This window comes from Pyrus communis, chromosome 5 (genome assembly GCF_963583255.1).
Source record: "Pyrus communis chromosome 5, drPyrComm1.1, whole genome shotgun sequence".
Classification (NCBI taxonomy): domain Eukaryota; kingdom Viridiplantae; phylum Streptophyta; class Magnoliopsida; order Rosales; family Rosaceae; genus Pyrus; species Pyrus communis.
In genome coordinates this window covers 19,631,244-19,653,947 of record NC_084807.1, presented here as the reverse complement: position 1 = coordinate 19,653,947, position 22,704 = coordinate 19,631,244, and the positions used below count along the sequence as shown (strand labels likewise).

At 35.9% G+C, this 22,704-nt stretch overlaps 1 protein-coding gene across 1 annotated transcript; it reads left to right on the top strand.

The window, feature by feature from the left end:
* Nucleotides 1–11,678: 11,678 nt before the first annotated feature.
* LOC137734032 (CDPK-related kinase 3-like) lies at nucleotides 11,679–17,917 on the top strand. The gene is made up of 11 exons (XM_068473277.1): nucleotides 11,679–12,484; nucleotides 13,601–13,731; nucleotides 13,892–13,933; nucleotides 14,016–14,124; nucleotides 14,234–14,312; nucleotides 15,035–15,331; nucleotides 15,753–15,862; nucleotides 16,626–16,733; nucleotides 16,826–16,888; nucleotides 17,272–17,439; nucleotides 17,552–17,917. Exons 1-11 carry the CDS (start codon nucleotides 11,927–11,929, stop codon nucleotides 17,687–17,689), a joined length of 1,803 nt encoding a protein of 600 aa, XP_068329378.1. The 5' UTR covers nucleotides 11,679–11,926; the 3' UTR covers nucleotides 17,690–17,917.
* The last annotated feature ends 4,787 nt before the right edge of the window (nucleotides 17,918–22,704 follow it).

The window sequence follows — 22,704 nt, the reverse complement described above, 5'->3', positions numbered from 1 at the left end:
ACGAGTTAGAGGTACATAAGGCTTGAGGGCTTTCTTTAGTGCACGTTTAAGTTACGCATCTGAAAAAGAGTCGTTAGATAAAATGAGCTAACGACTCTTATTTAGTTGTATAACTTAAATGTGCATTTATTTTATGTGCACTAGAAAAAATTCCTTAGACTAAAATCTGTTGGATTTGGCATTAATGAACATGCCTAAACTAAAACAAGAATCAGGAAAGGATTGGGAATTTGGGATATCTTGAACGCAAGATATCAGTATGTATGTTTCCTAGTTTGGTCTGGATTCATTTTATGATTTTATTTCCTATATTCTCGGGACTTTGTGTAAAACCCATTACATCTATTAGTACAAATAAATAGCCGTGGGATAGTGTTTGTATGAGTGAGTTTGAGAGGCATTAGTTTGTATACTAGAGAACAATTTGAGTTTGAGTTTTCTTATATTCGTTGGTTATCAATAAAGCTTCCGTTGTTAAAAAAGTACTTCTATAATTAAGGCTGAAAAAATAAAATCCCGAATTTCCCTAACCTGACCGTAAAAATCCCGAACCCGAAGCCCACAAATCCCAAACCGACAAGTCCTAAACAGTTCGGTAACCCATATTAAACAGAAACCGAAACTTTCGGTACGGGTTTTAGAATTCAACCTGCCTTGGTTTGGGAATCTTTAACCGACCCGACAATTTTATATATAATTAAATATATTTTTAATTATTATAGGCCGTTGGATTTGGTTGAGATTTAATCTCAACCGTTCATTTAAAATTAATCCTAACCTCTCTCGACCGCACTCTCACTGTCTCTCTCTCTCTCCCTGTCTGTTCTCTGGTCTCCCCCCTAATTCTTCGTCTGTCGATCCCTTGTCCTCCCTTATTCTCCACCTCTGTCAGTCCTCGTCTCTAATACTCCGTCGGTCGACCTCGAACCCAATCCACCACCACCACTGCGTCGGTTGATCTCGAACCTAGCCATCACCACCACTCCGTCGGTGGATCTCGAACCTGGACACCACCACCTTCTCCGAGTCTCGACTCCGGCCACCACACCATACCCTCTCATCTCACTCCAGCCACCATACAAACAACATGCAAATCAGGTTCATCAGATCCAGCAAGCAGGAATAAGGATGAAAGGGATGCCCCAAGTACAAACTCACTAGCATCAGAATTAGACGCAGCTCTGGTTCGAATTGATTTTCTCTGGTTGATGCAATTTTGTTTCGAATTAAGATTAGATTTCCATGGTGTGTGAAAATTTTGGATTTGGTTTCGGTTTCTGCAATCGGGGTTTCTGTAATTAGGATTTTTGCAATTGATTTCTGCAATTTGGATTTCTGCAATTGTCCCGAACTATACCGAAATCCCGAAAATTATTCGGGAATCCCATAATTTCGGTTCGGTTTTGATTTTTGAGATCCCATCCCGAAATGAATTTTTGGGATTCGGATTATGAGTTTCGGTACAGGATCCCGATATGATCAGTGGAGAATCAAGCGAAACCAATAAATGGATAAAACTTTTGATTCAGCTACCAAATTGCATCTGCCACTAAGATATCGACGACTGCAAATCATGCAAAAATATGTATATACATTGTCCAGATTGAAGTCATCCACCAGCCTACCTAAAACTGGCTAGATTTGGTCATCAGGCCAAGGTGGAGCCTCGATCAAATTATATATGGTTGAGCTTTGAGAGGCATGACCCGTTTATTTTATTTTTTAACCAACTACATTTCTTTCTAATCGCTATAAGCGATATTGCTACTCTAAATTATATAAGTCAGTTGACCCTTTTAATAGGTTAATCGTGGGATTAATATTAGAATTGTGGCATTGTACAATTAATTAACAGTAAAGGCTTGTTGGGGAATAATTAGATTTAAGGGCGAAGCCTTATCCCCCGGACAATAACATATACTCATGAGGACTTAATCCTGGCAGCGTATAAAAAGGGACACTCAAACTTAATTAACCCATAACGCTATCATTTGCAGAAGAAAAAAGAAAAAACATATATTTGAATCCATTAAATAATTTAAATTTGAAAAGTACTTGTAAGTTGACATTGTAGAAAAATGTAATTGGCTTGAATGAATAATGTCACTGATGTATTGGGTGGTAGGTTCCTTGTACAAGAGGAAAACCAATATTTTAAGTATACAATGTTAAACACAAAATCAATCACATATTAAGTTTCCTACTTAAACACGGTTTGCCTTTCTAACATCGATTCCATCTTTCGAATTTGTAGTTCATCATATCATAGATTATAGATCACCTTTTATTATTCCATGTTTCTAGAGAAGACACGGGATGAATACATGGTTTTACTATATTAAGAGGGTTAAAGTTTTCGGGAATTTATATGACACAAGTACATACCGTCATGATGATATTTTGCGATAATATAACAACATGTGCTAGTTTTTGTTGACATCTCCATGTATCATTTGATTGGACTAGCACTTGACACTATTGTAGCGATGCTCTCGAGCTATTCAAGTTGCTTTCACAATTTGGGGAGGCTACGTTAACGCACTATGGAGTGAATTTTGTGCGGCTGTTTCTGTTGATAAACCTCTTTTTCTTGCTCTAGCACATGATATTTTTTTTTTTTTTGGAATAAATAATAGTACACACTAAGAGGGAGGAGGTGGGCTTAATCTCATAATGAGTTAGCAATAATATGATGTATTACGTAAAAATTTGTAGTTTGAGTTGTGTAAGTATTCATGATCACATCCCCAACTCAAGGCTATAGTTTTTCAACCACTCCCTTAAATTTGGTCCTTTTTTCTATTGAAAAGACATTAACACGTGCCGACCTATTTGATTACGTAGTGAGTAGTTTTACACCATCCACGATATCCCTCTGAAAGCCCTAAATATTGTGTGTGATTAGACGCCAAAGTAGAAGACGTAACATGCGTGCGTGGGATAGTTTGAAAATATGCATGAGACTGAGAGGTATGGCATTTAGTGTTTTTCATTGCCTCGTTTTAAAATGTTGCGTTTTTTTAGCAAACAATATTATATTTATTAAAAAAGTGGAAAGAGGGTTGAGCTTACAATAAGTTAGCAATAATATGGTACAAATTCGACTTTGATGAGAATCAAACTTAAGACCTCTCACTTATAAGTAAAAAAAAAAATCACTAAACTGTAGTATTACGTTGTGTTTTGAAAAAGTAAAAAATGTGCTGTTTCAAAATTGTAATCTTTCAAAAACGTGACGCAAACTAGTGAATCTTAATCTATTTTCTAATTAGTATATAATATAATAGAGCCGGAAGAGTAGGTTTCCTAATTACAACATCAATGCAGTAAAGTTTAGGATAGTCAGTAGCATTGCTAATAATATTATTTGTTCGCTTGTTGCGTTTTATTCTCAGGGTTTCTATATTGGAATTCATATATGTGCTTAACTGTTTTAATATCTCAACCCTTGATGTTAACTACCGCGTGATGATTCAGTGATTGGGAACGTATTCGAAATTCGTATTTCACACAATAAGTTTTGGATTTGTTCATTAGCTTACAAGTAAGTTAGACTACTTCTCATATTATTAATTGGCTTTATGATGAAACCTCAACTTTCTTTAAAGTAATCATGTATTAATTCTTGGTCACTAGATGATCAAAAGAATGAGACATTGATATGATATGATGCTTATAAGAAATGTTTATCACTTAGAACTTGAAATCCTTATCCTAGTGGTCTAATTTTGCATTTTGTTTTTATGAATGTAACACAAACATAGAGTTAAATTTATATCGAAAAAGAGAGAGGAAAAAAAAAAGATATTTTATTTATTTTATTTAGGGAAGTAAATTACTTGTTACGAATTCAACTATTGCTTAACATGAGAGAGAAAATATTGTAAGACACAGAAAATGATCAAATATTCTTGTAAATAGGATATTAAGTTTTATTCATACGTCTCACGTTCAAAACTCTGATATATTTATTCAAAATTAATATAATAACTTTTAACCCTCCCTTTCCCCTAATAATTTAAAAAAAAAAAAAAAAAATCAGTTGTCAGCTCCTTATTGCACTAATCAAATCTTGATTGCCTAATATGCTTTCATTCATTCAGTCAATTATGTAATTTCGGAGTTACATCATAAATCAGTTTTCCATTCTGCCAAATAGCTATAATATTTTTTACTTTTTAGCTTAAATGGTCCATAAGATTAACATAATTTCTCACTTTAATTTATAACAATGAAAATTGACAGGAATGATCCTTAAGTTTGTCCACCATAAATAATTTTGGTCAATCTGTGAAAATTTTGTCAATACTCATTAACTAGAGAAGTTAGTTTGACAAAAATACCCTTAAAAAGATGATCACTGTGGTTGTTCACGTGACAATTTGATGAGAATATTGATAGATTTTTTATGGAGGGCTCAAAATGATTTATTATGGACAAACTTAAAGACTACTTCTATCAATTTTAATCGTTCGGTACCATATTAAAAAAAATATATCAATTTCAAAGATCATTTCGACTAAAAAGTCAAAATACACGTAATCAAAGTCGAATACCCCTGATAAAATGATTATTGCTTAATATGCATAAATAACTCTTTCATATAACAACATTTTTCAAGGCTCACATAGGCGTTATTTATTTATATATTTAAATAAAAGTTTGAATTTTCTTCTGGTCAATGAGATTATAGAATTCCATAAGTTATAAGGCCATGTGTATTTAAAAAAAAAAAAAAAAATTCTAACTTGTGCTTCAAGAATAATTAGATGTACATGTGTTTACTAAATTGTATTCTTAAAAGTTTGTGAGTATGAAAAACAGTGTAAAATAGTTTAGTAAATTTTAGGCATATAGTAACTTTAAAATTTAAACTATAGTTTCATCATTCATAATTTATAAAACAAATAAATATATAAGTTATAATTGTCCACGACGCTTTTTCATATTTTGAAAACGTTGCATTATAACTTCGTTATCAATGGAAGAAAAACAATGCTCTCAATATAAACTACCATGCTATCACTCAACCATTAATCTTTCATTCGGTTACACAATGGGCTTTTCATTGTACCCATAGAGAAAAGGCTCTCTTTACTAAAGCAGTGCCAACAGGTAGAACTAAAGCAAATCTACTCTATTCCTCCTCGTCTCCACCATTTTTCTTTTTTTTGCAAGACTACCAATTTTTTCAATTGAGAAAATTCATTACTTGAGCATATCAAGAATATAATGGCCAAGTTGATATTTGGAAAAAATGGTAAGAAGGGCAACTCCTCTTTGAGCATTTTATCAAGCAGTTAGAGGGTATCTATGAAGGATAACTCTAACCTTCAAAGGGATAGCACCCAAGTCATCCTCGGAGATTCACGAGAGCTCGAAGGGTAAGCTGACGCCCTTGCCTTTTAGTAGATCCGCCAGTGGGTAGGGCAACAACTGCAGTGGTGGCGGTTGTGGTGGAAGTAGTGGTAGTTGTGGTTGTGGTGGTGGCAATAGCAATGGTGGCAATTGTGATTGTGGTGATAGTGGTGTTGGTTATGGTTGTGGTGGTAGTGGTGTTGGTTATGGTTGTGGTGGGATTGGTGGCGGTGGTGAAGATTGTGGTAGTGGTAATGGCCGCGGTGTAAGGTTGGTGTTGTAGTGATAGGTGTTGGCAGTCACTGTGTTATCCAAAAGATAAAATGTGTATATAAAAATAAATAATATCATTTTTTAAAACTAATAAAAAAATTACAAGAATTGAAACTATTCATTAAATAAGCATAATATTTTCTTTTTACTAATAACATTTTTATTGCTAATTTTAAAATAAAATAGTTTTTGATGAAAAATAAATACCAAATGAGGCCTAAGTGTAACAGCCCGTTCCGAAAATTTTAAAACGTACGCGTGAAAAGACGATTTTGCCCCTAGCGTGATTTTTCGTTGTGTAGTTGTTCTTTTTGGCTTGTTGTGGCTGGTTTTGCACCACACACTCCTCCCCACTCACCCTCACTGTTTCCCCTATCCCTGCACCTGTCCCGAGCTCCCTTTCCTTTCCCATTTTCCATTCCAACGTACAGACACACACACAAACACATCAAACCTTCACAGATCGAAGAAATAAAGTACATATCCATGCTCGTGAGGCTCGTAGGAGTCCAACCGTACCCATTTCAGGTAAGGATACCTTCGTTTTCACGTCGAACTCGGGATACCCGATTTTGGGTAATGTTCATGCACACGTAATTTCTCATGTTTTTTGGGAATTTGAAGCTTGTAGGAAGCTTGGTGAGGTCCTTAGGAGGCTCAGGGTGGTTCGTTTGAAGGTTTTGGACGTCGGGATCACGAGTTTCGAGGTTGGCCGGAGTTGGGGGTATTTTCCAGGCGAGATTTAGTGGATTTTAGCACTTGAAAGTGGTATGATTTTGTTCCTCTCGTTGTAAGCTTCATTTTGGTACCAATTTTGTGAAATTTGGTTGAAAAACGAAGAAGATAGGACGATTTAAAGTTTTCCCGATTTTCCGGCGCCGGAGCCTCGCCGGAGAAGACGATGGAATATTCCTAACGCCATTGACGATTACCGTTAGGGATAACAGAATATTCCTGACGGCGTCAGCGTGCCAGGCACGTGCCTGCGCGTGCGGCGGTGAAAAATTATTTTAAAAATATAAGGATGTTCCTGAGGTTGAGTAGATCACGTTGGTGTATTCATACATCCCATTTGGGCATTGTATGAGAAGTTATTTCTAAAGATTGGTTATGTGTTTTAAAATTAACGTTTTTGTAGTTGTTTCGCATATAGGTGAATCCTATCCCGAGGACGAGCGTGGTCACTCGAGGCAGGGGGGTTACGACCCTTCCACTTACCAGTGAGTGGGCTTTTGGTTTTCCGTATATACCTATATATCTATATTTTCCCAGAAATTGATTTAAAACGTTTACTCGTTATATGCCATAAATTATATTGCCATTTGTTATGCATAATTAGTTGCATTTATATATGTGTGTATTGGTGCTGCGGACGCACAGGTAAGTGCCAGGTGAGTTGTGATTTATGTTTACATTCAGTAGTGATTTGGAATGCATAGAGCTCATAACCTGCACCCCCGGTGTTAGTGCTCCCGCCCAGAGTTAGGCACAGTCCTTCACGTGATGTTCACCTCCCGCACCACACGCTCAGCTTGGATCCAAGTTAGGTGCACAGTCCTGTCGTACAGACCACTTTAGGTGGTTCTGACTCGTAGGTGACCCGCGATTATTCGCCTAGCCTTCACGTGATCGTAGCACTTGAGCGTAAATATATATATTACACCCAGGCCTGTCGTACAGACTACTTTAGGTGGTTTCGACTCGTGTGCAGGTCTAGTTACTGAGATTGAGATTTGAGCTCTAGATTCAGCCGTACAGGTCACGTTAGGTGACTCCGGCTGACAGTTTACATGATATTGATGCGATATTACCTGAGCACTTGCATTTCATTTTGAGGTTTTGGCATAGTATATTCTTGAGCATGATTGACACATATATATATTTGTATATCTATTTTCTGGGAAGTATACAGGTTTTACGGCGAGGGGTTAGAACTTATTTATTAAATGGTTTTCGAAAAGCTTTGTTTTTGCCCATTCACGCTTTTGTTTTGCACCCCTCCAGGTTCTAGTTGGCTAACACGTTTGGTGGTTTCCCTGAGGTTTTTCCCGGCATATCTGACAGACGATCACCAGCGTAGGACCACCTTCGGGTGTACTTTTGTTGCGTCATTTTCTCCCGAACTGCTTTAGGCTTTATGCTCTGAACTTAGCGTCACACTTACGCTTGCACTTGTTATTACTTTATGTAAAACTAGTTTTTATTTATTCGTATTACTATTTCTATTATTATTTTATTAGCCTCCGCACTGTGCACATGGTTACGTCACTTCCACGTGACGGGCAGCATGCCCTGATCTAGGTCGGGGTGTGTCACTAAGAATCATAAGTTGAAGAAGAAATATAATAGGGTAAGTTACACTTTACCACCTTAGGTTTGAGGTCTGTTACAACCTCATACAACATCTTTAAAACATTTCACTTTCATACATCAATTACTATTTTATTTCAATATAATACATCGGTTACATTTTCCATCCATTGATTTGTCAAGAGCTGATGTGGCTGCCAAATTTATGCCACGTGGCAAAAAAAAAAAATTAATTAAAAAAAAAAACCTGAAAACCCAAAAACCCATTCCCCTTGACCACCTCCCTCTCCTCCACTCTCTTCACCTCCCCTCCCATCCAAAAACCCACCCCACCCCCACCTTCCCCGAGCCCTTTCTCCTCTTCACCCCCACCCGCTTTCTCCATTCTCTCATCTGCAACCCCTCCCACCATGGCATTAGATTTTTCCAAAAAAATTAAATATAATAAAATTGAAACAAGTATATGTGTGTGTGTGTGTGTGTGTGTGTGTGTGTAAGGAGTACTACTGGCTGCCATTAAAAGCAGGGGTATGAGGTTGCTCGGTGGTGAATGAGCTGTCATGGATGAGGAAGAAGCGGAGGTTGGAGGAGGGGAAATCCAATGTGACGCTGAGGTCGTTAAATGAGGAGATTTTGTGGGGTTGTGGGGAACCAGGGTTTTGAGTGTCGGAGATGGCGGCGATGAAGATTTGGTAAATGAAGGCGGAGGTGGAGAAGCGAGATGGGTATGAGATGGTTAGGGCGGCGAATGAGGATTTGATGGTGTAAGGGTTGAAGTATTCGGGTTGGTCGCTGTTTTTAAGGATGAAATTTTGGAAGAAAGAGTTGGTGGGGGGGGGGGGGTGGAATGAGAAGAGGTTTGGGGAGAAGAAGTTTGACGGGTTGGCGAGGACGGTTGATTGGGTTTGGGTGAAGAGGAATGGGTCGATGGTGGCGGGTGGCCTAAAAGGTTGTTGCGGTGGTGGTGACATGGTTTGAGATTCTTCTTTCGGAGGTGAAGAGAGTGGAAGAGAGGGAGATGGTCAAGAGAATGGGTTTCTGGGTTTTCAGGTTAAAATTTTTTTTTTCATTATTATTAAAAAAATTATTTTTTTGCCACGTGGCACAAATTTGGCAACCATATTCACAAATGTGGGAACCGCTTTAGTTCTTAACGGATCAATGGATAAAAAATGTAACAGATGTATTATATTGAAGTAAAATAGTACTTAAGGTATGAAAATAAAATGTTTTAAAAATATTATATGAGGTTGCAATATACCTTAAATTTGAGATGGTAAAATATAATTTACCCAATATAATATAATCACAAGGACACTTGTGCCATTTTAAAGTAAATATTTAACCTGACAATTGCTAGTGCTTGTGTGTGATGATATGACAATAACTAGTCCTCATAAGGACGGTTGAGAAGATTCGTACTTTAACTTATTTTATTTTCATTAAGTTAGGATAATATTTTTGTCTTATAACAACTTTGACCGTATGAAATAGATAACAATTGTTTTTAAAATACCACATTATTTAGAGCATCTCCAATGACATGGACCATTCGGTAAGCAAATTTTACTTTATGAGTCACGTAAGAAAATGTTACTAATGACCACATAAATTAGTACAGTACAATTTTTCCTACTTTGCTTACCTACACAATTGAAGATGCTTAAGATTAGAGCATCTTTTATGGTATAGGCAACAAAATAGGTAAAATTATACTGTAATAATTGACATAACAAGTTACATACTTAATTACTTCATAAAAAAAATATATCACTTCAATAAAATAAGCAAACAAGTAGTTAAAACGTTATTATAAAAAGAAACATGAGGTCCGATTTGTCAATAATGTTGAAGTAGGCAATACCGCCACTTTGTTTTAGTATTCAAATTTGAAGTTGCTGTCAAATTTAATAGTAACCTCTTTGCTGCCAATTTATGTCAGCGTTATATATGAATTTGCATTTCGGTTGGAGAATATTAGTGTAGTCTTTTATTACTATTATAACTTATGTGGACATTTTGACATCTTATTTGGAGATGCTCTTAGGGTTTTTCACTCTTTTCAGTGTAGTAGGTTTTCGTATATTTATTTAGCAAATAGGAATATTAGGGTTTTTCACTCTTTTCAATGTAGTAATTTCCCCACTTACAAGTGAAGAAGAATATCACAATACTATACTACTAAGTGGTTACACATAACGCTAAAATTTGAAAAATGAGATAAACACCATGTGTTGTTTGGATTTTATTTAGCAATTCAGACTCGGCATGAGTGCAACTTAAGGGTTGGTCTAGTGGTGGAATGGCTAAAAACAAATGGCAGGCGGTGGTTAAAAAATGATCACATAGCAGTCATACTTCCGTGGACTCACACCTGATCCACGCCTATTTCGAACCTTCAGACCATACTGTGCATGTTCGCCAGCTGACTCACTCCAATTCCCTTTCAAATATTTCATTCCCTGCTTCGCACTCCTTGAACGACAATGCTCCCGCCCCACGTATACCATACCACCTGTCAAACGAAGGGTAATCTAGTAATTCCAGTTCCCTTACCTTGTCAAAGCCCAGCATGTCCATCACCTGCACCGTACACCAACCCAAAATACATCCTCCTTTCCCGGAAAAGCCTTTTGTTTGAATTTAAAATTACAAAACGGCGAAAACATAAGCAAGGACAAAATCAAAAGGCGTTATAAACAGAAGAACACAAGCAAAATAATATACTAAAAGCGTTTTTAGATATTTAAAAGTACTTTGCATGCTTAAAAATGCTAATAATAATATTTTATGAGAAAAGCTTAAGAGCATCTTCAAAGAATGTGTGAAATTTTAAACATCAAAATAATATTGATGACTAATGTGGCAATTTGACATCATTTAGTGATAATTTTTTTAATCTTTTTGTGGGGTTCATGATTGGGGCAACTAATCAAATATTTAAAAAACATAAGAACATTTATTATATGTTATATCAATCTATTAAAATATCATTTAATAAATTTGACAGTTGCGGTCGAATTTGACAGCAAAAGGCTTTGTTTTGAATTGACTCAGCGTCACGTAAGAAATTGAAGGCTCGATTGGAGAGAGCTTGCTGCCATTTTTTACTGTTGTATGTTTATGTGACAGTTTTGATATCTCATTTCAAAATACTCTAAGTTTTATGGAGTTAGTAAAATACTAGAAATTGCTTTTTGGAGTAAGCACACGTACTTATTTAATCACACTCTCTCGAAATTTTTAACATACAATATATCTCATGATAAAATTTTCACATTTTCATAAACCTTTTTAAAATTAACTTCAATTTTTATTAAAAATTTTGACGTGCTTCTAATAAAATAATTACTTAAGTATTCCAATCTCTCCTAACTCCTACACCATGGTTACTATAAAATCGAACCATAATAAAATTTTCACACTTCCACGAACTTTTCCTGAAGTAACCTAAATTGTCATTATTATTAAGAACCTCGACGTGTTTCTAGTAAAAACGCTTACGAAAATGTTTTATATGAAAACATCCCTCCTAACTCCTATGGTTCTATTTGACAAAAGAAAAAAACTCCTACAGTGCAATGACCGTGATTTTGACAATCCATCCGTGTGATTAATCAAGTCCAACGGCCCATGATCTGTCAAACATTTTTTTACCTAGTAAGGAGTAAAACAGCTTGTAATACCTCATCACTTGGCTCCATTGTGTCTCAGAAGCACAGCGCCTTACTCATTCTGTCTCAGTCCTCTCTCTCTCTCTCTCTCTCTCTCTCTCTCTCTCTCTCTCTCCCCTCCCCTGACTCAAATTCTCTTTCATTCTCTTGGTTTATCGTTTTCTCGCCGTAGATCTCAAACTTCTCATTTCTCTCATTTTGTCGTCTCTCGCCGGCGGAGGGACGACGCTGATTCGATAGGGGCCGTCAGATGTGCCGACTTTAACTCGGGGCTCGTGATCCGATACACCGCCGGAGACTGAGTTTCGACGATGGGCCAGTGCTACGGCAAAACCATTCCCACCAACGAAAATGACCCCAACGGCACCAACGTAACTACAATCACTACCTCCGTCCACCAATCTCAAACGACGCCGTCGCAGCAGGCCGGGCAGAACGGGGCCCACAGCGTAAAGAACACGCCGGCCCGGTCGTCGAACCCTAGCCCATGGCCGAGCCCGTACCCGCAGGGCGTATCTTCCAGCCCTTTACCTGCAGGAGTGTCGCCGTCTCCGGCGAGGTCGTCGACTCCGGGGAGGTTTTTCCGGCGGAGGTTTGCGCCTCCGTCTCCGGCGAAGCATATAAAGGCGTCGCTAGCGAAGCGGTTCGGGAAGCCGAAGGCGAGTCCGATTCCGGAGGAGGGCGGGGCGGAGCCGGAGCCGGAGCAGTCGCTGGACAAGAGTTTCGGGTATGGGAAGAATTTTGGAGCTAAGTATGAGCTTGGGAAGGAGGTGGGGCGAGGGCATTTTGGTCATACTTGCTCTGGTAGGGGAAAGAAGGGTGAGCTCAAGGACCAGCCTCTGGCTGTTAAGATCATTTCGAAAGCCAAGGTACAATTGAGTTCTGATATGAATTCTGCATTCCCTTTAATTGCTTGTTTAGTGGTTGTTTTCGGAAATTCGATTGTGTTTATATAGAAAATGTAGTGTAGAGGGTACTAAAGTTAACACATTTATGTACAAGTTATGCGATTATCGCCATTTTGAAACCATTGTGGGAAATGTAGAGGGATTGGAATTCCATCTATTACTATTGGAGGATTCCTGTTTCTGGGTTTGTAAATTGGTGGTGGCGAGTAAATTTTGAATAGGGAAGAAAAAGAAGGGATGGGTGTGGATAGAGAAACCACATTGAGGGAAATTGTTAGAGTCAAGCAGAATTTATGAACTAGATACTGAATGTTATTAATTACTTAAGTAGAAAAGATTACGGTGGTTTAGTTCGCAGTATCCTACAATGACGAGGGATGTGTTGCATGAAAATGATGTGTTCAACTCAGGGATCGTTAAATCTTACGTTGCTTCTTGCACTGCGGCCATGTTGCTATGTCTGCACGGTGTAGCTGTACGTGTCCTCGTCTCTAGGTTGCATTATTGCATGATAATTGTGTTTCTGTAATGATTGTGTGATCATCTGAGTTCACAAAGGGGGTACACGACAAGTTTGTTGCAAACTGTTACTGGAGCTCTTGCTTCATGTATTTTAATTAATTTCTCTTGTAAAACACAAGTCAGAATTGTTAGAGTTTTTAAACGACTTGCCAAAGCTAGGTAACGGTGTAGGTCTGACATTTGTTATGAGTGTAAATTGTGTTACTTTTCAAATTGAATATTTGTGTCCAGAGCTAGATTTTTACCCTTTCTTCACATGTCAAATTTGGTTATCAATAACAGGACAGCATTATGATCGATTACGATGTCTTGTCGGAGGTTGTAATTTATAGCTGGAAATGAATCTGGTCTATGATCTGTGTGTGAGTGCATAGCAAGTATGATAACACCCGTGCTCCAATGATTTGGACACGTGCCATCCTTCCTCATATTCTGTTTCCTTTTCCCTTAGGTCTCAAATTTCTGTAGTTTTAAGTTGTAACGGTACGAGATATTATAAATATTGGCACCCATTTAAATGCATTATGTTTGTTTCTTACCAAATTCATATGGCAGATGACGACAGCAATATCGATTGAAGATGTTCGTAGAGAGGTGAAGATATTGAAAGCTCTATCTGGGCATAAGCATCTTGTAAAATTTTATGATGCATGTGAAGACGCCAATAATGTTTACATTGTCATGGAGTATGTATACCTTGTTTTCTATTCATCCTTTTTATTTGGAGGGTCAGTTGCATGCATGTTGTTGAATGAAGAAGTATATAAACTTTTCTGGTTGAGGCATCATATGCCATGTCTCCTACTCCTTTGGTATGACATCTGTGGATTTGTGTTCTCTTACCAGATTGTGTGAAGGGGGGGAACTTCTCGACAGAATTTTATCTAGGTAATTTCTTTGCCAGTATTGAAATGTTACTCATTTCATTCCAACGGTGTATTGTATGTTGACAAAGTCACCTTAACTGCAGAGGCGGAAGGTATGCAGAGGAAGATGCAAAACACATAGTCGTGCAAATTTTAAGTGTTGTTGCATTTTGTCATCTTCAAGGCGTTGTGCACCGCGACTTAAAGCCAGAGGTTTTGATTGTCAACCTATGTGTTTAAGTTAATCATGAGTTCTTATCTGATTCTACCTCCAAACACAGTGCTAAATATATTCTCTCTTTCTCTCATTCTTGCTTAACAGAATTTCCTTTTCGCTACTAGAAGTGAAGATGCTGATATGAAGCTTATTGACTTTGGTCTTTCTGACTTTATCAGACCAGGTATCTAATGATGATCATCCCTACTCTCTCAGTAGTTGAAGTTGATTTCTCTCCTTGACTCAATAAATACATTAGAGCTGCAGTTTCAAGTGCCGCTTGGTTTTAGTTATTGTTCTCCTTTTAAAACGGACAACATTCAATTTTCTTGACTATTTGATGTTTCAATTGAATGGAACACCCTGCAGTGAACCATATGATAAGTTTGATGATTTTTATCTACTCAAAGTTAAATTGGTTGAAATTTGAAGATTAATAATACACATATTTTTTGTATTTGTAATGGTGTATGAAATAAATTCTTTCTTAGAACTGTTTTGTTTTCTCCGCCATTTTTTGAATTTGTAAGAAACTTGTTGAATGTTTTCTACAAGTCCAATCTAATTCCGATAAATCTGTGGATACACTAGTATCAAGTCAAGTCTAATTTTGCGCAACCCGTCGCATCTAATCTAATCCCTCTTGAAAAGAACAAAAAAAGCATTTAGATGTTTATCATTTAAAATAAAATATTTGGTCATACAAACCGAAAAAAAAGAAACCATATACTATGAGAACTGTAGTGGAAAACATGAAGTCCTTTTTCAACTAACCAATTTCAATATTTAATGAGTTCCCCTCTTTTGACTGCTTGAGCCAATTCATACTTTGTTTATTTGTACTTATTAACATTATAGGAGGAAACTTTTTCCTCATTATTTATCCATGTATGCATTTATGTGCAGATGAAAGACTTAATGATATTGTTGGAAGTGCATACTATGTTGCGCCTGAAGTCCTCCATAGATCTTATAGCCTTGAGGGAGATATATGGAGCATTGGTGTTATCACCTATATCCTGCTATGTGGAAGCCGACCTTTCTGGGCACGAACCGAATCTGGAATTTTCCGTGCAGTGCTACGAGCTGATCCTAGTTTTGATGAGTTTCCCTGGCCTACTATGTCTCTAGAAGCCAAGGACTTTGTAAGAAGACTTTTGAACAAGGACTACAGAAAAAGAATGACTGCTGTCCAAGCCTTATGTAAGCAGATTTCTTTCTATTGCTGTCTAAAGTACTACCCAGGAGATAAAAAATTGGTGGACAGTTTTAGATGATATGCTTTGCTCTTAATCATGTTTGGGTGGTCTTTGTACTTCCCTTCCACAATCTAAATAAAATGTTGATATCAGGGGAGCGGGTGGGAGGTTTCCATTTGGTTGCTCCATCATATTTGAACTAAACATCCATCTATATTGTGTCATATGCTGAAATACCTTTGTTCATTCTTCTCAAAAAGTGTGGTTATAACTACAGATTGTTAGTTCGATACCAAATATTCATTTACAAGCAAGAGTGACTTTAAATTGAATACTATTTGAATTTGGCATTGTTATTTGGTAATGATGATAAGTGATCTTTTCCATTTGGTTTTCAAAGCTGATAATGACACTCATAATTGCAGCTCACCCATGGTTGCGAGATGACAGTCGTCCTCTTCCTTTGGATATATTGATACATAAATTAGTCAAATCATATCTCCATGCTACGCCATTTAAACGTGCAGCACTTAAGGTATTTTTACCATTTCCAAATATGGCTCTTTCTACCTTCACCCCATTTCGTTTTTCTGTATTAGAAATTTTTGATATCGCCTAATTATTCCTATTACACATAGCTTGGTCATGTCTGCTCTTAAATGTCAAAACTTCATCTCTTGGTCTTACTTGATGATTAATTTGGTATCGGAGTGATGTGTACCTTATCGTTTCTGATAATGCATAATGTATCTTAAACTCTTTCCTTTTCTGTTTGGATCTTGAAGAATGTATCTTCAACTGTGTAGTGTATCATTACCTTCACCCTATGGCATCCTTGAAAATGATGCTTATAAAATGTCAATATTGAGATGTCTTTGATTACATGGGAAGATATTTTTTTTATATAATCAATATCTACTTTTTAAGAAACTTAATTGGCAAGTGAACAGAAAAATTAACCTTTGTTTTGTTAATTAGTGTGGAAAGAAAATTATTAAATTTCCATTTAAGTTTCCACTTTTTGGTTCTATGGCTAATGGAAGTGAAAAGAAAAGGTAAAACCTTTAGCTTTTCTCTTGAACTCTTTCTACAAAGTAGGCAGAGTGATAGTTCATAGAGAGTAGAGACATTCTAATTACTTATCGTTTTCTCCGTTTAGCTAAATCCTAGTAATGTAGTGATCAATAATCTGCCATTTCTTTCACTTTTCATGAAGGCAGGTATAAATTGTTTTTGACTATACGTGCATATATTCTATATTAAAATCATGTTTTTGTTTTTTCATGGCATGATTGCAGTCTCTTTCCAAAGCTTTGACGGAGGATGAGTTGATATATCTAAGAGCCCAATTCATGCTTTTGGAACCAGATAATGATGAGCGTGTCTCTCTTCATAATTTCAAAATGGTTATTTACTACTCCCTACTTTTTCAAATTTGAGTTTCCAGGCAATATATATTTCGAAGAGGGGCTTATGCGGAGAAAATTACATTTTGCAGGCTCTACAAAGAAATTCAACTGATGCGATGAAGGAGTCAAGGGTTGTTGATATCCTAAATGCGGCAAGTGTTCTTTTAAATTCTGTTCTTGCTTCTGGATTGTTTTAGTTGAAGGGCTAGTTTGGGAAGTGCCCTTAAATGATTGAAAGCGCTTTTAGAGGAAATGTTTTTGGATTCCAAAAGCACTTGAAGTGCTTCCTGCAAGAAGCACCACTTATGTGCTTTTCCAGAATTAATTGCATTTTTACTAAAGATTGATTCTAAAAACATTTTCTCTAAAAGCACTTTCAGTCATTTAAGAGCACTTCTCAAACGAGCCAGAAGTTTGCTAGCATGTGTAGGCTATCTTATGCTATAATTTATCTGACATTTCATCCTTTTTTATGCCATGACATTTGAGGTCAGCAATTATCAGTTTCTCAATTCCCTGTTATAATTGATTTCAGATGGAACCGCTTGCTTATAGAACAATGGACTTCGAAGAATTTTGCGCAGCAGCAATCAGTACCCATCAATTGGAGGCCCTTGAAGGGTGGGAGCAGATAGCCTGTACTGCTTTTGAGCATTTTGAACGGGAGGGTAACCGAGTCATATCAATTGAAGAACTGGCAAGAGTATGTCCAATTATGCTCTTTTCGTTTTCACTGAAATCTTGTATTCTCTTTTACAGTCGATTTTTGCTGCATTTCCGATTTTAACTCAAAATGGCTTTACCTGTGAATGCAGGAATTAAATCTCGGCCCTTCTGCCTACTCTATCCTCCGAGATTGGATCAGAAGCGCAGACGGAAAGCTCAATTTCCTTGGGTATACAAAATTTTTGCATGGTGTGACGATCCGTAGCTCCAACACCAGACACCATTAGTATTATTCTTTTCTCCCTTTTACCCTATTTTTTTTTAGCTTTTTAACATATAGTTTCTTGTAAGATTCATGGGTTTTTCGGATGATTTGCGGGAATTTTAATTTCGCTTTCTTCGGGCGGGTGGGGATAAAGGAAAATGTGTATAAAAAAATGAACATGCTAGTGAATCCAGTTGGAAATTTCAAGCCAATTTTTTAAAAGTTAATGATTTTCTCTCTTCTCGTTCCCTATTTTTGCAGTTGATATTGTTTTTATTTATTTAGATATCTCGTGTGGTTGAGTTTTTGTTGCACATCATTGTTCTGGGGATTTTGTAGCCTCTTTCCCCTTTTTGGGCGTGCACTCTTATGGTCCCAGTAGTTTCGATCGATCAAGTTCGATGGATCACTAAATATATGAACCAGCATCCCTCTCTAAACAAGTGGGCATCTGATTATCTATCCTTCCAATAACTCTAATCAATTTAAATAAACAAATCAGGAAAGGGAAATGATTTTCAATTCAAAAGTCATAAGTAAACACGAGTGTACGGAAAAACAAAACTCTTGGATTATATTGTTGCTGCGTTCGATTATTTCGACGCCCGATGTTAACAAATTGATAGATTAGCAAACTAAATTCTTAATTAAATGGAAAAGTTGCTCCGAAGGAAACAGAAAAATACAATGTCAAATTAAGCATATTCATGAACAAAAGAGGGGGCTATGCCCTACATTTGTCCTATTGAGATTATATGATAAAAACGTTATAAGATCAATGAAGGAATTTGAGGTTCTATTATAACTATGACATTCAAAATTTTATATACGTTAGCGTGTCACAAAAAAAAAAAAATAAACAAGCGTACAAATAGAAAGGTAAATAGAAAAGTTTAAATTGTGATATTTATAGAAAATCATTTTCTTGGCTATCAAGAGAGTAGATGGTAGCGCGTATCAATCATAAACTAGTCGTATAACCAAGAAATAACTCAAGAAAAAAAAAAGATTTATTAAATTCCAACTGGCAAAGTAAACATGATGCTTGAGAAAAACCCTAACGGATACCAACGACAAAGGGAAAATTACAAGTACCTATTTATTTTGAATCATTTAATTACTCTAAATCTAACTAGCTAAATCTTAAGATTAAACTAGACATGGATACTAAGCTTTTGGGGGTGCCGGTGAAGCTTTGCTGGAACAATGGTTCTTTAACATAACTTGGTAGAAATAGTTGTTGAACTTGTAGAAAACATAGTTGGTGCAATCGTCGTCCATTTCTACGACGGCCTTGCAGCAATCTTCTTGAATGGCAACTTTGCGAGTCCAGTAAGATACGCGAATCTCATTGTAACAAGTTGCAGAAGCAGTGTGGTAAGCTCCAAGGCACTTTACAAGCTTAGGATCAGGGTTCCACTACAATGATCGTACTTTGGGGATGCTGGTGTTTTGGGTGCTGGAGGAGCTGTGGAATCGGAAGTAGCCATACATTGTGTCAATGCTAAGCAAAATAGAACAAAAAACACAGCAACTCCTCTCTTCATCATCTCTGCAACTTAAAATCTCAAGTTTGAAATATAAGTGATCGAGTAAGTGATTTGGTCGAGTGAAAGATGTGAATGAGTGATTGTGAAATGTATGGAAGTATATATAGGCATGCATATAGAAGAGTTCAAATTTAAGTTAGATAATCACTCAGAGTTAGATGAGAATGATTTGGTTTTATCTAAATTAGTTGAGCGAAGATTAGTATAAAAGTAAATAAAACCCATCATGTATAGGTGATTACAAACTCTAGTTTAACTATAGGATATTCTTTGTTAGAGATTATTATCAATTCTCATACAAAAATTATATATCCATATGGTCCAATATCTTAGTCGATAAGGTGTTGATTTCTACCCTTGCGTCCAGTTTCTAAACTCTCCCTACACTATTGTAATTCTTTTCTAGTTGACAGTAAGTATCAATTAAAAGAGAATTACATAAAAAAGAATCATCTAATAGTTCGTATTAGTTCACTCTTCCAATTACAACACACGACTATATACTCGCATATTATATAGCATGCTGTAATTCACCAAATGACCAAGAAATGGATAATCACTCATGGATTCTTCCAAGGGGTTTCTCCATTTTAATCCTTGATAAAGATTGAAATTCAATTAAAACCTTATGTTAGATTATATATTCATTATAGTCCTTTGACTAAATTTCCATGTCAGCATAATATTAAAATTCATATTTTCTTGTTTTTAAATATTTAATGCGTTTTTTTGTTCCTATAATGCTCCTATTAAATATTTGATTTTAATTTGCTCCATATTTTTTGGCATTGATTATTGTTTAACTTTCTAAAACGATAAACACAATTCAAAGAAAATATTAGTGATACGTTATAAGAATTAACAAATGCTTAATTCAAATTATTCATCATCACCATTCAAAGCATAGAGGAAATAAAAATAGGCAAATCATATATTATACATAATCGAATGCACTAAAACCATGTCCTAATGTGCTTAAATCATAAAACCTAGTTGAATGCACATAAATCATAGTATCAAGTCGAATGCACCTAAACCATGATACCTATCACAATGCACCTAAATCACAGTATCTAGTCAAATGCACCTAAATATGTAATCATAGTATCTATTTGAATGCACCTAAATCATAGTACCTACATGAATGCACCTAAATCATAGTACCTATATGAATGCACCTAAATCATTTAGGTCCAATCCATTCGGTACGGTCGGTTACGTACTATATAGTGTATGTCCGATTAATTTGGTACGGTCAATTAGGTTGTGATTTCACATTCTATTTTCTCTATTTGTATTTTTTTTTTCATTTATCTCTGGATTCACCATCAATTTGGCATCTAAAAGCCCTTTTTACTTCTTTCTTCCGAATACAATGAGATTTTTGGTTTCTAAGTTTTCTGGCTTTTTTTGTTTGATCATGATTTTTTAGTTTTCTGGGTTCCTTGATTGGAATAACACATGGAGGTTTATGGTAATGTTATTGTTATAACGAACATGTTAATTATGGATCTAGTTAATTAAGCATTCTTGCAAAATTAATTATATATTTGTTTTTCTAATTGGTTTTAAGAGAGTAATAAGGGTAAATAGGGAAACTAAAAATGCAATAAATTTATAAAAAAACAATGATTAAATGTGACATGGAATACTATAATCTGACATGGAGGACTATTTTTAGTTTTTAATCTTACATAAGGTATTATTGAAAAAGCAATCTTATTTAGGGATTGAAATGAAATTTCTTTTTCTTCCAATTACAATACACGACTACATATATACTCGCATATTATATAGCATGCTTTAATTCACCAAATGACCAAGAAATGGATAATCACTCATGGATTCTTCCAATTACAATACACGACTATATACTTGCATATTATATAGCATGCTTTAATTCACCAAATAACCAAGAAATGGATAATCACTCATGGATTCTTGAACTTGATATCAAGGGTTAAGATTAAAACAAAAAAGAAAAAAAAATTTATTCTTCATTCCTCTTGATATAAAAAAATAAGTGATCATAAATTCTACATCACCAGGTGACCAAGAGAACATGACTCTTTATCCAAATTTGTTGAGTGAAGTCTGAAGGTTAGCATGAGATTCATTATCTTTTAGGAAATAAAAAGTAGGAAATTCATCATCCATAGTTGAAATCAAACTCTAGTTTAAAAATAGGATTCTTGTTAGAGATAATTATCAATTCTATGAACTTTTTCCACATTTTATGCGTCAATTGTATGTTGTCATTTATCACTTCTCAAACAAAAAGGGTATATATCACTTAATATTACGGTGTAGTAGTATTTCTGAAAGGTATTAGGTTCGATTCTAGCCAAAGGAAAATTTGAACCACATTATTGCTAGCCCATTGTGAGGCTTAGCTCACTCCCCCATCCCCGTTAGGGTAGATATTATCGTTTGTTAAAAAAAAAAAAAAACTGTATGTATGAGCTATCAATTGTCAAGAAAAAAAACAAATATTAGAGTTGAATAATTAACACACATAGCGTGTAGTAGTGCACAATGGGAGGATGAATTAAATTAGCAATAATGATTTTTATCCAAAAATTATGAGATAATTAATTGACAAGCATTATAATTCCAATATAATTGCAGTTAGTTTGGTGTTATATCCACTTCATAAGTAATCTGAACTGTAGAAGATAAATTTAGATATATGTTTAATTCAAAAGGGTTCCTTAGAAATCTAGTATTTCACGATTTTGAAAGCTTGAAGAGACGACTCAAAGTCCACAAACATCTTCAACATTACTTCACATGAAGGAGGTAGATTTAGGCCTAGCCTAGTTGGCTAGAATATGGTATTTCCTTTGTATACACTTAACTTTGAATCTCTTTTCCTTTGATTTTAATTAGATTAAAAACCTGGAATGACCCTCCCCCTTTGAATACGGGTAAGGCCAGATCCTCGAGTTTGAAGTAGGCCAAACTTCATTGTTGAGGTTTCAGCAATAACCACATCAGCATGACTGATATATATATATATATATATATATATATATATATATATATGTGTGTGTGTGTGTGTGTGTGTGTGTGTGTGTGTGTGTGTAACACCCCCACGAACTCAAAGCCTGGAACCTCAACTGCATGCTAACTCTGTGCCTTTCATGAACTTCCAAGATATATAAAAATGGCGCTAATTAATCAAAAATGGCAGTAAGACCTGGTAATTAACAACGATCTGAAAAAGGTCCCAAATTAGTTTCTGTTTGGCACCTCTATTGAACGACACACCAACTGAAAAACTTGAACAACATAAACGTGGATGCTATGAACCCACCGAACTCTCTCTCTCTCTCTCTCTCTCTCTCTCTCTCTCTCTCTCTCTCTCTCTCCTTGTGTATCGGTAGTCTTTCTCCAAGACCATGACGGACCCAATTAATGCGGTCCAAACAAAAAAAAAAAAACAGATACAATAACTGGAAGTTTGCAAACAAAAATAGAAGAAAAA

Excerpts from the sequence above, each read along its gene's own strand:
- LOC137734032 (XM_068473277.1), top strand. The coding sequence starts at position 11,927 with ATGGGCCAGTGCTACGGCAAAACCATTCCCACCAACGAAAATGACCCC. Across the intron at positions 12,485-13,600 it reads AGATCATTTCGAAAGCCAAG|ATGACGACAGCAATATCGAT; the intron begins GTACAATTGAGT and ends TTCATATGGCAG. Across the intron at positions 16,734-16,825 it reads CTCTTCATAATTTCAAAATG|GCTCTACAAAGAAATTCAAC; the intron begins GTTATTTACTAC and ends TACATTTTGCAG.